Source organism: Melanaphis sacchari, unplaced genomic scaffold (assembly GCF_002803265.2).
Source record: "Melanaphis sacchari strain LSU unplaced genomic scaffold, SCAv2.0 Contig0_pilon_pilon, whole genome shotgun sequence".
Taxonomy (NCBI): Eukaryota; Metazoa; Arthropoda; class Insecta; order Hemiptera; family Aphididae; genus Melanaphis; species Melanaphis sacchari.
In genome coordinates, this window is record NW_020270366.1 from 3,469,274 (window position 1) to 3,485,728 (window position 16,455).

At 26.7% G+C, this 16,455-nt stretch overlaps 2 protein-coding genes across 3 annotated transcripts in view; one reads left to right on the top strand and one right to left on the bottom strand.

The window, feature by feature from the left end:
* The first annotated feature begins 101 nt into the window (after window positions 1-101).
* Window positions 102-15,163, top strand: LOC112599863. Of its 2 annotated transcripts, XM_025347062.1 has the most exons (9): window positions 102-345; window positions 2,330-2,457; window positions 3,330-3,515; window positions 3,588-4,941; window positions 5,014-5,127; window positions 5,207-5,421; window positions 6,507-6,692; window positions 8,589-8,718; window positions 14,995-15,163. In XM_025347062.1, the coding sequence occupies exons 1-9, from the start codon at window positions 300-302 to the stop codon at window positions 15,135-15,137; spliced, it is 2,502 nt and encodes an 833-aa protein (XP_025202847.1). In that variant the 5' UTR covers window positions 102-299; the 3' UTR covers window positions 15,138-15,163. The 2 variants fall into 2 exon arrangements, with proteins under 2 accessions (XP_025202847.1, XP_025202762.1); XM_025346977.1 differs by having other exon boundaries at window positions 3,588-5,127.
* A 78-nt stretch (window positions 15,164-15,241) lies between these two features.
* LOC112599990 (40S ribosomal protein S8) overlaps window positions 15,242-16,455 on the bottom strand; it is a 3,998-nt gene continuing 2,784 nt past the window's right edge. The window contains exons 5-6 of the mRNA XM_025347154.1: window positions 15,965-16,094; window positions 15,242-15,420 (exon numbers count right to left, since the gene is read on the bottom strand). Of these exons, the coding sequence (XP_025202939.1) occupies window positions 15,311-15,420; window positions 15,965-16,094 (240 nt within the window). The 3' untranslated portion in view covers window positions 15,242-15,310. The remainder of the gene's footprint in view (window positions 15,421-15,964; window positions 16,095-16,455) is intronic.

A 16,455-nucleotide genomic window follows, 5' to 3' on the forward strand; every position in this document is an offset into this window, starting at 1 on the left:
CAGTCCAATACGTTACCAGCACTGTTCTACAATGTCAGGTCTACGTTTAAGCGCAATTTAGATTGATATTTTGAATTTACTATTTAGTAGCACACAGTTCGTTACTGCATCAATATATTATATGCAGTGTACTAAACCATTGTAGTTATTAGTTGTCTGCAGTTTAATGTTGTGTTTCAATTCCGTAAATTTAACAAAATATCGGTTTTATATGAAATCCACTACTCTCAACTTATTTATAGCGGAGAATTGTTTGATTATTTAATATTGTTTACTGCTATATTTGCGGTATTTTTGCAATGAAGATAATATGGATTACTCCATTATTACTGATCCAGAATTACTGTAAGTTATAAAAATCAATATTATTGTTGTTTAATTAAGTTAATATATTTTTTAAGTTATATTCTTACAGAATTCTTAATTTATGTACTATTGTCTATTTCATATACTTCAATCAAGTTTAGGATTTTTTCTACTGATGTTTTAAATTTTGGCCCTTAAATGTTTAATATTTTTTTTATTATTTTTTTTATTTTTAATGTATACATTAGAATTTTTTTTATTTAAACGTGTAAATAATATTAGATATTTATTAGTTTAGTAATATACACCAAGTATTACTAGTTAGTAGTTAGTGTAGTTACATACTTAAATTCAAAAAGTATAAAATATTTTTTTTACAAAAGCCTAGAATCTTGCAAAAATCACGAAAATTTGCAAGCAATTTTGTAGTTAAAAACGTATAAAATGTTTTAGCTATAAGGATTGAATACAGTAAGCTCAATAAGGTTTCTCAAAAATAGTTCATACTGTAGTAAAAAAATCTAAAAAATATATAAACACATTTTTTTATAGACATTTTAAATTAAAATTTGATTAAAATAAAATATTTAAATAAAAAATAATGATTTAAATTTTTTGTTCTAATTTAAAAATATTATTTGTGAGTAGGTACTTGAAACTTAAGTTTTAACATATATTTATATAAATATACAATTTATACATACAATGACATTTTTTGCTAACTTTTTTTAGTTTTATATTTTATTAGATATTGTTTATTTTATTTTTATAGCATATAATTCATGATTTTATAGTTTAATAAAAAGTCGTAAGTTATTTATAGGCTATAAATGTTATAATATATTATAATTTTTTTAGTCATTATTCATTATATTTATAATTATTACAGTAGATTGAAACAATTAATATACTTTTTTTTTATCGCGGTATACATTTTTGTTACATTTAAATTTAATTGTTATTAACTAAATAATACTAAAAAATTAAATGTATAAAATAATAGAAAAAATACATATTTTATCAAACTATTTAAATTATACTCCAAGAACGAAAAGTTCTTATGTGGGGGATATAAAAGGTTATAATTTATTAATTATTTACTTTTTTTAATTTTAGAATAATGTTTGAAATTTTAAGTGTTGACCTGGAAGTGGCTCTGCTTGATATTATCCCTTAAAACCCTAAAAATGTGATATTAAATAAGAGTAATTAAAAAATTCATATATTTCAAATTGTAGAAAAGTTAAAATCAAAAAATCAAAAATATGGGAAAATCAATCTCAGATAGACTCGATAAAAAATTCAAATCTGTTTTCAAAATTCTTATAGCTTTGTTATATAAATCTCTACATTAGAAATTGAACACGCCTATAATCCTTTTGTTTTTAGACAAAAACAGAAAATCATTGCTTTCAAACAACCTAAACCCTAAATAATTGATGAATTGTTTTTGTTTACCAAGTCGGCCCTGGACTTTACCCAAATGCCTACTGAATTCAATATATTTTATATAGTAGTATCTATTTATTAAATAATATTGTATATAAATTCAATATACTATACTTAAATACTAAATATTTGGCATTATAAATAATGTACCTTCAAACACTTTTATAATAATTAATGTTAAACTATACTTACATAAAATTTTAGTACATTACATTGTAAATATATTTCATCATATATATATATAATATCTCGCCCTATACGCCACATTAAATAAAGTATTTCATTTTTATGTTGTAATATATTGAACGTAAAAATATGACAAGCTGCATAATATATTGTATTGATGTGTGTAATTGATATGTATAAAATATAATATTAATATTATATTTATATACAAGTTACTAACAACAAATCATGGTATAAATAAAATTTGTAAATACTAAATTACTTCTTAATCCACGGTATATATATAAGTCTTCTGATTTCTGTATTAACTATAAAAAAATAAATAGAGTTATGGAAACAAATATCATAATTTTTTCTAATAAATACTTATTTTAAATTTAATTTACAGGTATAAATGGTTTAAATTTACAAGAAGAATACAACCAATATTCATTATATCAGAAGAGACCTTTAAGTCCTCGACCATTGGATACAATGGCAGATTTAACGAACGACCTTGGAATATGTGTTTTGCGAGTATGCAGCGATTTAACTCTTATGTATTGAAAACTGTGACGGTTCGCTGGCCGAGCCGAAACTAATAATAATATAAAAAAATCATCCTTTCTTATAAATATAAAGACAAAAATTATTTACTATTAATGAAGAATCTAAACAATGTCAATTAAAAAAAAATTCACATTTAAGGTGTAAATCAAGCTAATCAAGGTCAAACTCATTTTTAATAATATTTAAGTACATTTCACAATGTAACAATAATATAGTTTAACTATGCATGGCATTATGTCCGTAATGTTAGCCATCCAAATCAAATTTTTGATTCAAGTTTTTTTCAACGAACTTCCAAATTACTAATTTATGTTTACAATAATCTTAAAAATTACTTGGTAAATTAAAAAAAAAAGCTGAGTTAAAAATATTATATTTGAGCGATTAATTTTGTAGACATTATTAAATTCTAGAGTAGTACCTACAAGTTACAACTAAATTAAAGAAACATAATTTATACAAAATTGTTTTATTGATTCGTGATCATAAAATTATTTTTATTATTATTATACAGATAAATAAAGTATTATATTAAATGATACTGTTAATTATTTTAATACATATAATATTTTACGTTTTATTTTTATATTATATCTTTGACTTTTTAAATGGTGCGAATGAAGAAACTTCCATTAGTCCCACCATTTAGAACTTTTAAACTAGATCAATTAAATAGGTATAGTTTAATATTTTATGTAAGGTGTAATATCTGATTATTAATAATCGAATTGATTATAGAATCGATTTATGGTAACCGTGCCGCTACGCATAGTGAAGTTTCAGAATGTATCTATTGGCTACTGTCGTATTTCAGTACTTTAAAACACACTGAATTTTAGGTAATAGCTGCTGGTGGTGCGATTGGAAATGTCGCATTTTCTCCTTTTGGTTTAATGGCAGTATCGGTTCTACTTTATGAAGGATCAAGTGGATATTCTGCATTACAAATCAAACAATCTCTTAATTTACCTTGGGAAATTCTTGCTGTTAGAATCGGAGTTCGGGATTTAAATCGCTATCTTAAAGTAAATAGTTTAATGGTTATTATTAATAATAAATAATAATATAAACTTATTGATAATATTTTGATGTTTTAGACATATTTTAAAAGTGATGGTTTTTTGAATGGCCTAACTATGAGTAGAGAAGAAGTATGTCTTCGGCCACAATTTAAACGAGTACTTCGACTGTACGGTTTTGATGATCCAAATAGTTTTCTTTTCGATTCTTGCCCAGAAAGTTCTACGACAACGATGCAACCACTACAATCGATGTCTATTACTACACATGGTACTGTAGTGACGGAAATGACTCCAACTAGTCAAACAATTCAAGTTTCAGCTAATATTACAAATGAATCAGCCAATGATACTTTAATCGCGGCAACTGAACTTCCAGCTAAAGTAACTTATATTGGTGATGCTAGTTTTACAATATCTAATATCGATACAAACACCAATTTACCGATGAATTCTCAGACGGACACGATGATCGTTGATATTGATACACAACCTCATACAATGCCATTAGAATTTTCAACTAATCAAGCAACTACAACAGTTTTTATCAACGAACAAGAATCTAAATCATCTAATGAAATTAAAGTGACCAGTACAAAACCAAATGGGTCGTTAACGACTGATAAAATTAATTTAAGCACTACACCCATTACCTCCGACGATCCTATGACAGTAGCAGCTACAGTAACTCAAACGAACGTAGATTTAACAAGTATCGAATTTAATTCATCAATCAATAAAATTATTGACACAACAATTAATAGTAAATCGCAAACTAATCCTACAGAGATTTTTACAACTACGTGGTCGCAGCATGAAAGTAAAACTGATGGTCCGTCCTACACAACTATTGCAGATGTGTTTACAACTCATACAAGTGTCAACGATGAAATTGTTTCACCGAGTAACTCTTATGTTACGCATTCTAAGAGTAACCCCGATATTACGACATTTGGATCAACAGAAATCCCATTCAAAACTACTGTTGATAACGAACTTATTGGTCTGTATACTGCAATGGAAAATAAATACCCTTTTCTTGGAAACACTGTGGAAGCTTTAATGACCACAAACCATGAATTAAAAATGGATACAGATGAAACGACTAAAAGCATGGACGTCGGAAGTACATCACAAATTATTTCGTCGACAAATCCTATATCTAACGACGACAGCACCACTACGGAAATTATAACGAATACTGTTTTAAAAAAATCAACCGATCAAACAATGCCATTTACAAATCTCAAATTAAATAATAATCAAGTAACAACAGTTAGTGATGATTTAATATCCACAACAGATATTCAATCGACTATGGCGAATTCAAGCAAAGGGACTGAAAATGAAATCATTAGAGAAGCAGAGTCCAATCAACATTATCAAATAGCTGCTTTGGAAAAAAAGAGTGCGAGGTCTATGGAATCTAATAGTAATTTGCCTACTTTTAACGTAGAGTTCGTGGTACGAAAAGAAGATATACAAAATAATTGTAATCATACAGGAAAAAGAACCATTATCAAACCTGATAGGATTTTGACGGAATACCCATCAAATTCGGGCGTTTCAATTACACTTAGAGGATCAAAAGAGCGTAGAAGAAGACATTTGAATCAGTGTAATTCTAATAGGATACGATTAATAATTATCTGAGAATAGTGTATTAAGAAAAATATTGTATTAATTAACCTTTTTAGATCAAGGATACAATACAAACCGAAACCAATGGTTTAATGGTTACAAGACTTATGGACCTACATCAGGCTGGATGGACAGATCATCAAATCCATTTGAGTCCATTAATTTATTCAATTCTGGGTATCAACGTATTCCATTTTTTACGTATACAGCAGTATTGCCTTTTGGATTTATTTACGAGCTAAAGTCACAAGTTATTGAGATACCTTTAGATGTATGTATACAATAATAATAACTATTAATTTAAATTATTAAGTATCGAACTTTTGATTAATATTATTATCTGCATGATAGGTCAAAGTTACTAAATTAATTAAATTTCATACTATGAGTGTCGATTAATATTATTGAGAAATAACAATATATTTAGAATTTTTATGGATTTTCTTTTATAAATTAAATCTAACTTAAACTTTTTAGTTTTTATTAACTATATTATTGTCGGGGCCGAATTTACATTTAACTATTAATACAATAGTATGTTATTGTTCTACATTCTGCATTGACTAAATAAATTGTTGGGGGGAATGCGTAATTTACGAAATGTAAAAGTTAAGGCATTTGTAATTATACATGGAATTAATATATTTTTGTCTATTCAAATTTATTTTTTAATTTCTTATCACGATTATTGTTCACACAATATAACATAAGATATAGGTAGGTAATAATTGTCATCATTAGAAGTATAAAAATATAGTAGCGTTTACAGAAATTCCTAAGTGGTAGGTGGGTTTATTAATACATATTTACATGCTTTTTTTATACAAAATTATTCGTAAACAACATTAAAATATACCCATCTTTACATGTTTTCTAATCATTTAATTGTAATGTATAGGTAAGTAAATATAACTCATACGATTTTAACTTTTTCATACTTAGTAGCTTAGTGCCTATTTTAAATTTACGTCACTATGTTTTACTTTAAACTATGTCATTAATGTATAATTTAATATTATTTTTTTTTTCAGTATAAGAGTGAAAATTTTAGGATTTAAAGAAGCGTACTTATCTTTTTAATATATTTTTTGATAATAGTACTTATATTAATCTTTTCTATATATATATTTAACAATTATTTGAAAACAGGGTTCTTAAAAAAGTTTTTAGATTTAATTTATGACCATAAATAAATATATTTACAACATCATTTTATTTTTTTTTGATAGGTCTAACTAGTAAAAAAGAAATACATCATTTATAAAATGTTCTTCCGGAGGGAAATAATAAGTTTCTGTATAGATACCAATTGTTTGACTTATTTTTATTTGTTTGTTGTATAATATATATGAACAGGATCCTAAGTACACGTTGATGATACTTATGCCGAACCATCCAAATGGTCTATCTGAGCTGTTATTGCTGTTGCCGTCCATGTCTTTGCGCAACATACACAATTCTCTCAAACCGACGGCCATTCACGTGACTGTGCCCACATTCAGATATACGGCCAAAGTGGATTTAACTTCAGCTTTACAACAGGTGATTGACCGTCAAGATTGAGATTGTTCAAAAAAATAAAATAAAAATAGAACTTCTCGCTTAATACGTATATTTTACATATATTATATAGGTACATTTGTACATACATAAAAGGAATGTGTACAGGTACAATAAATTTTGATACATTCATTACTCGGACAAGCAGACCGTGCAATTTAGTGTTGAAAGCGTATACGTCTTCCTTATAAACTATAGTTCCTTAATCGGCGTCAGGTTCAAGGCCACAATAATGCGTCAAAGACCCATCATGAACACTACAGTTTAATCATCGTTATTATTCTATTATCATAATATTATTTGTTATTTATTACTACACGTCCATCGTGTATAAAATAAATCATATGAACTCATCATAATACAGCACGTATAGTATAACTATGTTGTACTTATGTATTACATGTTAAATAAATAGGTACTTATACCATAGTAGTGGACTTCTAAAAATTAAGAAATGATATTTAGACGTTTAAAGTTGACGAGAAAGACGGAGGTAAATTTAAAAATCCAAAAATGCTTTTGAAAATACTGAAAATTGTCCACACATTGTGTTGTTATTTATATTTCAAAGTTATCAAAGTTTTTTTGCGGGCCCGAACAAATATACTATTGACAGCGATCCACGAACTATATCAGTTTAACATTGATTATTGTATTACACTTATTACAGGCAATCTAAATAGGTAATATATAAATTAAATTTTTATGTATTACAATCCTTAAATCCGTTTAACCATGTATAATCAGATGATGAAGTGGGGGGGGGTCGCTAGGGGACTCAGTCCCCTACCCTAATGGTGGTTAAAAAGTGTCCCCTTTAACAAATTATTCGTATAACGTATAAGGTACGCTGAAACGCTTCAATTGTAAACAAATATTAGTCAATATAATTCAAAATTCTATTGAGATTAAATTTTGATTTTTATTTACTTTTTTATCAGTTTTCACTTAACATTTTATCAATTGTATTTAATACAAATTATGGACTATCTAACATATGTGTAAGAATAATTGATTTTATTAGTTATTGTAAATGACTCTACTGTGATTAATATATATTCAATTAGCCAATAACATAATGATATTATGTACAATTGAGTTGAATAATTCATATACAATATATTATATTTAATAGGTAAAGTGGCAAAATGGCATGAGTAAATTTGAATTTTTGTCTGAAGTTGATTTCTTTAGTCTCCTTAAAAGACAACCACTACTTAAAACTTAATATTATCAGAAAAAATAATTTCTTTCAAGATATTAAATTTATGTAAAATATTAAAGTTATTCTTAGAAAAGTATTATTTGTAATTTACATTTTTTGTGAAATAAATTACGAATTTGAATATTATTCAGGGTTCAAAGTGGGATGAGTATGTTACACAAATCACTGTTTATACATTACATATATTACTATAATGCATTAGACATTAATCATTATACATACAATTATTTTTGGAACGCTTAAAATTATATGAAGATATTGGTCCCCCTGGGTTTTTTCCCCCACAAACCCTGTAAATAATAATCTGCATATTAAATCAATCGAATTTTTAACTCTAATCTTATATACCAATTTTATATTCACTTATAACTTCTGATCTGTTGTAACTTCCTTTTAGAAAAATTACGTATGTCCAAAATTTTTGGAATAATTATTGTTGAAGATTTAAGAGAAGACGATGTATTACTCACGTCCTTTATTTAACTCTACGGTTTATTTTTAACTTTGATTTTTAACATAATTACCATGACTATTAAATCCTAGTCGCAGCTTTGGCGGTACACTCGTTGCATATTAACTTGGATTGCACCTGCCAATTATAATAACGTACTGCAACTACAATAAATAATAATCGCAACGTTTTTCTTTTACAGATTGGCATCCATGACGTGTTCTATAGATACAGGGCAGACCTTTCCTTTATGTCACCGGACGCTCGGTTGTTTGTTAGTTCGGTTCAGCAAGTGGTGTCCGTGACGGTAAAAAAATACAACACCCCACCGGGTAAGTGTTCAGGGACGAGGTGTGGTGTTTTATAATTATTGTAATTATATTAAATATATTTAGAAGAGTTTATTTTCACATGCAACCGAACAGGTAATTGTTGTATATGTACTATATATAGTCATCTACTTGGTTGTACACCAATAGGTACATCAATTACCTATTTATGCGTTTAATGAGAATTTTCATTTACAAATGGAGACATTATATAATTTTGGGTGTAGTGTGTCTATCATGTTATAATAAGTAAAACTTATTTATTATATTTATTTACCCGTAATTCTCGTAAGAATGTAAACAGTGACCATGAAAAATCGTATTTATTCGCTATACCTATTTTAAATTTGATTTGCGGACGCTAATGTTCACAGTGGTCGAAAATCACTAAAAAAACTCTCCACCGCGGCTAATCGCTACTGTCCTTCGACTGTCACGACGTATATATTATACATTTATACTAAACTATCAAATATCGGTCTATTGCATTTAAGTATAGCACTATAGAATTTGTATAATACATTAAACTATACTATTCTCCATGTTATTGTGAACTAAATGGTTTGTTACTCATAGGCTATAAATATCTATAATAAACTACAGATTTATTTCCTACAGCTTTATGTAATTGATTTACATTGCATCGTAAGATTTTTAGGACATTTTTAATGTCTTTCGTCAGTAAATACCGCAGAAAATCATTTATATATATTTCATTATGACTTTTTAATCGTTTAGATAAAGTTTTACGTTTTCTAGCTCTTCCTAATTATATTATTTACCTATAATAGGTAGGTACAATTTTTTAGAATTCTATGTGGTTATATCAGTTTTTTTTCGATTAGCAAAGCCATAAAGATTATAAACTTTAATAGTTTTAACTTAAATAGGTACCACTAAATCAGTGGTTTCCAAACTTTTTTCTTTATCGCCTACTTCAAAAAAAAAAAAATCCGACAGATGCCCCCGACAATTATAAAGGCAATAAACGACAACGAATAAGGTCGGCATTCACGAGTATACTAAATACAAAAAGAATTCAGATAACTTAGATTACATACATTGTTCTGTTATTGAGATTACGATAGATGACGAATGATTATTCGAAAAATACAAAATACACACGTACCATAAATTTTGTAATATACATAATATTGTTGAAAACAATTCCAACTGTCACGGCCCCCCTTTTGTAATGAAATGCCCCCAAATTAAGCTTGTAACTTCCATTGCCCCCTTGGATAGAACCAACGCCCCCAAAGGGGCGATATCGCCCACTTTAAGAAACGCTGCACTAATTTATCAGATCTTTACTTCTCTTATGTTCTAGTATTAAATCAAAGAACACATTTTTGGTGTTGATCTAAATAATTACATAATATGCAAATAAAAATATGATATTTTTGTATCTAGTATAAGTCGATTATTAAACGGCATTCAGATGAAAGTATAAATAGATCTACTATACTATACTATGTAGGCGCGTATAAGTACAGTAGTTTATGTCATAGCCTGTGGACATAATACAATACAATTATTATTATATTTGTAGGTCCTAGCTATTGAACGCCGTGTTTATGTATATTGTATATACAACGTTTTCTTTTCAGTTGATCGGTAAACCGAAACGAAGTAAGCACATACATTGTCCTCATATGCGACATGCAATTAGTTTTGAGCAAGCAATCGATCGGATCGATTTTTTTTACAAAAAAAAAAAAAAAAAACAGAGTCCAAACGTTATATGTAGGTACATTAAACATATTGCATCATTTGTGCAGTTTCATGTATTTAAAGACTTTGTCCTTTATATATTTATAAATATACATATTAAATTATGTAGTGTACCTAATACATATCAGATAATCTATTTAGATAATGATGCAAGTTGTGATGACTTGAAGGTATTAACCCAGTAGTTGTATGTCACTATAAAACACTTTTATATATACGTATACTATGAAGACATAGAATATATCTATATATATACGTTAAATTTATGGCCGAACTTCATAACTTATTAAGTATATCTATTTTGACTAGCTAATTATTTAATCACATAAATATGTAATTAGAAATTATATTTGCATAGTTTATATTGCATATTATGTTTATCTAAGGTGTAAGGGATTGTTTATCTAATAATAATATATTATTTATGCTTTGAATAAAATTAGTTAAGTAGGTAATCCGAAATATAAATACCTTAGGCGACTAGGGTGAAGTTTATAAATACTTAAAAATTATAATTGAAACACTTATAAAAACAAGGACAACTCCATACTTTCGTGGTTTTTTCAGATGATGAAAAATTGTTTTTAGAATACTAGTATTTACTAAATTTTTTGATTCCTTGTATTCTTTTATTAATTTTTTTAAGTATCAGGTATTTTATACCTTACGATAACCTTAAAATTATTAATAAAATAAAAGTTGAAAGTGGACACCGCTCTGCAGTACATTAGGTGTCAAGTGGGTCAGTGTTATCGGTGTATTAAATTTAAATTCAATGATATGTCATTGTTAATTAAAAACGATTCCGAGCGAATGATGGTCTGTCAGAGTTTCAGTTTATCACTTAGATAGAATATTTCATAAAATATTTTTTGACATAGCTATTAAACTCTTTATTTTACTTTTAATATTATGGTAGGTTAAAGATGATATCTTAAAATAAATCAAAAATATCTTTGCATATAGTAAAATTTATAATAATATAAAATACAATGTCTTAAAATTTTTTTAAAATTTTTAGTGTTCAGTAGGTATGATTTGTGACTTATGAATAATATTATATAACCTATCTGTTATCGTAAAATATTTTAAATTCAAACAATCATTATAAATTAATTTGACTTTTTGGAAGAAATTATTTTTTTAATATAAGTTGCAAAATGTATAAAAATATTGTATTCATTTTTCAAGTATTTTTACCCATTTAAACATTTTTATTAACATTTATAAAAAACATAATTTGAAATTTCAATCATAAAAATAAACTATAAAAACATTAAAAAAAAAATCAAAATATTTTAAAAATTATACCATATATATATATATATATAGAAAATAATATAATATAACAGTTAAATTCATGGTCAAAAACTGGCTTAGCTTTAAAATTTATATTTTCTCCTAATTTGTTGTTTTCTCATCTCGATTATGTACTATGAATTTTTAATTTTTAGTTTAGTATAGTAAAAAACTAAATTCAATTTGTATAAGTCATAAGATATTATTAATGTCATAACATTGATGTTTTCCGGTATTTTAGTTTTTAAGCAGGTATATGAGTATGTAAAATATTACTGGTTACATTTAGCTTAAACATTGAAATATTGAAAGACATCAATGCTATGATATTGGCAATGTTTTAAACTTTAATATTTTTAGGAAGTAAATTATTTTTGATATTATAGCTAACAACACGTTATAATCATAAATCATGATGTGTTATACTGAACACAAATTTGCTATGTTGTACGCACGAAGATAATGAAAAGTCATACAGATGTGGCGTCTTTGCTTAAGAAGATAAAGGCCAAAGATACATGAAAAATATAGATAGATAATATTAGTAATTGTTAGGATAAATTAAATATGTTAAAAATATGTTTATATGTAAGTTATGTAACATATTAATAGTGAACGCAGGAAAAAATATTTTAACGGGGTTGGGGTGAAAATATATAAAATGTTCATTCATACTGTATTATAGGTACTCGTTATTTTAAGCACTCGTTTAGGTAGGCACATTCATAATTGATAATTACAGTATAAAAAATATCTATACGTTTCGGTAGTTTTGCCATTTTAAATGACCTATATTTCTTGGTCACTTTTACGTCTCATATGTGTAATAGCATCATTCCGTTTAATCGCTCTTCAACAATCTTGTTGCACAAATATGTTTTCAATCTTCAAAGATAAGAAAAATATCGTTTACTCGAAGTTTAAGTCAAGGAAACGGAAAAAGTAGCACCGATCTGAGATCTCTAAATATCAGTGTATTTATTGCAGGAGCATGGTGAATGACTTTTACCTAATTCAATTGCTTAGCCCTAGAAATTTATCTTAAATTTAAAAATTAAAATTTGTGTGGATGAATATATAATTTTCATAATATTTTTTTTTTATATTAAATTGTTGATGACTGATGCCCTATAACAAAAATTCTAAATTAGCATAGTTTTAAATTTTATACTATGTTGTAGAGGGATTGTGGGCGGATTATTACCTAAATACTTTGCTTAAGGTTTAAAATTGCATGCCACGCTTTTGATTGATTGATACAATGCAGGATCGCTGTTGTTAAGTGTCAGTAAATGTTTTTGGAAAACTAATGAATACCTAATCTATTTTGTATTTATTTTTTTATTTAAAGAATTAACCTTTATTTCAAAAGTTATTTGTCTGTCGTTTAATATTACATTATTCTGTGTTTCTTAAGTATTAAATAATAAACTAATAACTTACTCCTTAATTTAAGGACTTGTTATGCGGGACAACATGCTGTATAAAACTCAAAATAAAATGAGTATCACAATACTCTTTACCATTTTATATTACTATAATTCTCTGTGTAGGTATATACCCATCTGTAGGGTAAATGTTTTACAAAATATATTTAGTAAATTTATTCAGCTGTTCAGGACTAATATATTCTGTTCATCACTTATCAACTGTACCATTTTTTATTTTTGGAAGACAAAAGGTTTTCATATACTTTTGATTTATGATTGTTCAGACATTGAAATCTAAATTTTAACATTCATAAAAAAATAGATAAATTAATTTTTTACGTTAACTTTTTTTTTTATTTCTAGTAAAAAAGATTCACGAGAAATCTTGTATTATATTTTATGCGTTCAAAATTAAAATATATACTTAGGTACCTATCTAATAAATGTTTTACTATGAAATAATTTACCTGTTAAAAAACTTGAATGATTAGAACAAGCGAAAACTTAAGAATTTTAACATAATATTATGTCGTATAGTTTTGGACAGTATGTCAGTATACTTCATTAATTAATTTTTTTTCTGATATCGAATAATATACAGCAACAGATATAGTTAAAGTTGCTTTATTGAATGTATATAACAATATAGTATAAACACGCTGAACCACATGATGGTAATTTTTTTTTTAGTTTGGATATTATTGCAGCGGGCGTTTAATTTGCCAGAATTCGAATCCAAAGATTAAGACTGACAACAATCGTTTATTCCTATTTAAAAACATACACAACGTATAAAATTAAACAATTCGACAAGCAAAAAAACGTCCTTATAACCAATTATGCACGATAGATGCGAGAATTTAACAATTTAGAATTACCCATTGGGCATTGCTATAGTAAAACATGTATGATACACGCGGAAGGTAATAAAATAGTTTTTTTTTCATCGTCTGAGGTCAACGCTAAGTCACCATGAAAAATATCAATTATCTCGAGATCCGAGACCTTTGTACGTCGGTGGCATCGTTAACACGGGGCTGTGCGATTAGAATAGGGATCCAACTCTCTCGAAATGTATCGACATTGTACGGTTTTACGAGTAGATGATAGGCGTCCACTGTCTACACAGTAAAATAATTGTGCAGTTAAATCATTATAATAAAATCTTAGCAACACAACCTTTCGATGTCTCATAGTGGACTTCCCTTAACATAGTTGTATACCAATAAAAAAATCCCAGTGTCAATTGTTATTTCAGAAGTATATAAATTCATATATTTTGCACAGCGCAAAGTTTAGATAAAATACGATGATTATCACCAAAACATGCTTTCCATTATAATTTATATGTAATAACAACGTGATTACATTTTTAAACGTCTTAACTAGACTTGATAGTGTAGGGGAGGTTAGCAGGCGATTGAAGTTAGCGAAACTATGATAAGAAATGAAAAATGTTAAGACTGAATGAAATATACGAACACATTACAAGTGAATCTTCATCTGATACACAGATCACCATTTCTAAATATATAGTTAAGAGTTTTGTCATTATTTTTATAACAAGAACGATAATAATTACACTAAGAGGCATTTAATGTCAATGTTGTTTTAAATATATGAGAGGAATTAATTATTTTGTAATTTTAATGATAAAATTCTTAACTTTAAAACCATTTTTCAAGTCAAATTACTGATTGGGACAGACATTTTGGCATGAACGAATATGATTAATACAAAAATTAAATGATTATGTATGAAATTAAATCATGTATTTTTGTTAATATCACGTACTTGAATTTTTATTATTTTACAGTTTATGAAATCCAACGCAAATACGTAGAACACGAATTTGTAGTGTCAAAACCGTTTGTTTATTTTGTGATGGACCAACACACCAAAGTTAGTCTTATAGCTGGAGTTATAACCGACCCACTAGCATCACCAATTTGGATTTGATATGAACAGAATTACAGATGTTTTATAATAAAATTTAGGTTAATAACAGTATTATGTTGTGGTACTGATTTGTAAAAAAAATAAATAAATCATGTAAAAACTAGTTTGTCAAAAAACATTTGTTATTTAATAATGTCAGAAGAACATGAACATCATTACAAAATAACAATTATTTATTTGCCTTTCTTGGCCTTGATCTTCCTATGGTAAAATTCCAATTCTTTGCCTTCTAAGATGTAACCATCAGCACGTCCGCATTGACCAGGTCTACTTCCCAAGCACGCTAAATATAAATAAAAATTAAATTTTAACATTTTAATTTTAATAAAATATATAATATTTAAGGTAGTAAAACATATTTACTAAAATTAACTAAAAAATACAACAGCAATATTCAGAAAAATATGATTCACATTTCATATAATAATCATATTAACGAGATTTCTTAAACATCATGATATTGCTAAATATTTAAATTAATAAGTTGAATATTAGTTTTACAGAATCTTTGATTATGAATGGAAGTATAGTACATTATATTTAGCTCAGGGTAACTATGAAAACATCATAAGATAGGAAATGATATCCTATCTTAAACTTACAATCTGTCATCATAACATAAATATACAGTATTTAAAAGTGCAACTGTTAAAAAAAGAAAAAAACGCTCAGTGTAACTATGACAAAAATGTTCATATTATTGATAGATATTAATCAAAACGATCAATATCAAAAATTTCAATATCAGCATTATAAAAATAAAATCATCATGGCGCTTAAATAACATTTTCTTGTTAACATATAAATTTCTAATTAATAATACATACCTAATAGACGAGAGGTTTGGAACTGCTCATCAATTGCAGGTTCTACTTTGGCAAAACGTTGCCTCTTCTTGTATTTAACTTCAGCCTTTGATGATCGCTTCTTATTCAATATAGCATCTTCAGCTTCAGTCTTTAAATAATTAATAAATACAATTAAGATGGTTAGGTTTTATATACATAGAAAAATTGTTTTTAACATAATAGTAAACAAACTAATAATTCATAATTTATTAATGATTAGTTAAACAATAAATATTGAAGTACAAATACTTGATAAATGTTGTAAAAAAAAGAATAAACTATACAACTAAAATAAATATAGATATACAATTAATTAACACTTTTAAGAACACATTATTGTTAGTATAATAAATGTCTGCACTCAGCTAGTACATGGTCATCAATAATCAGATGACAGTTCCTATCAGTAAGGTTCATCATAGCAGATTTTTTAATTTCAAATTTAACATCAGAGCGCTGCGGAATAAATT

What these genes read in the sequence shown, in the direction of transcription:
- LOC112599863 (XM_025346977.1), top strand. Translation starts at nt 300, where the DNA reads ATGAAGATAATATGGATTACTCCATTATTACTGATCCAGAATTACT. An exon ending in TTGGAATATGTGTTTTGCGA is followed by an intron (nt 2,458 to 3,329) that starts GTATGCAGCGAT and finishes ACTGAATTTTAG; the next exon opens with GTAATAGCTGCTGGTGGTGC. An exon ending in TAACTTCAGCTTTACAACAG is followed by an intron (nt 6,693 to 8,588) that starts GTGATTGACCGT and finishes TTTCTTTTACAG; the next exon opens with ATTGGCATCCATGACGTGTT.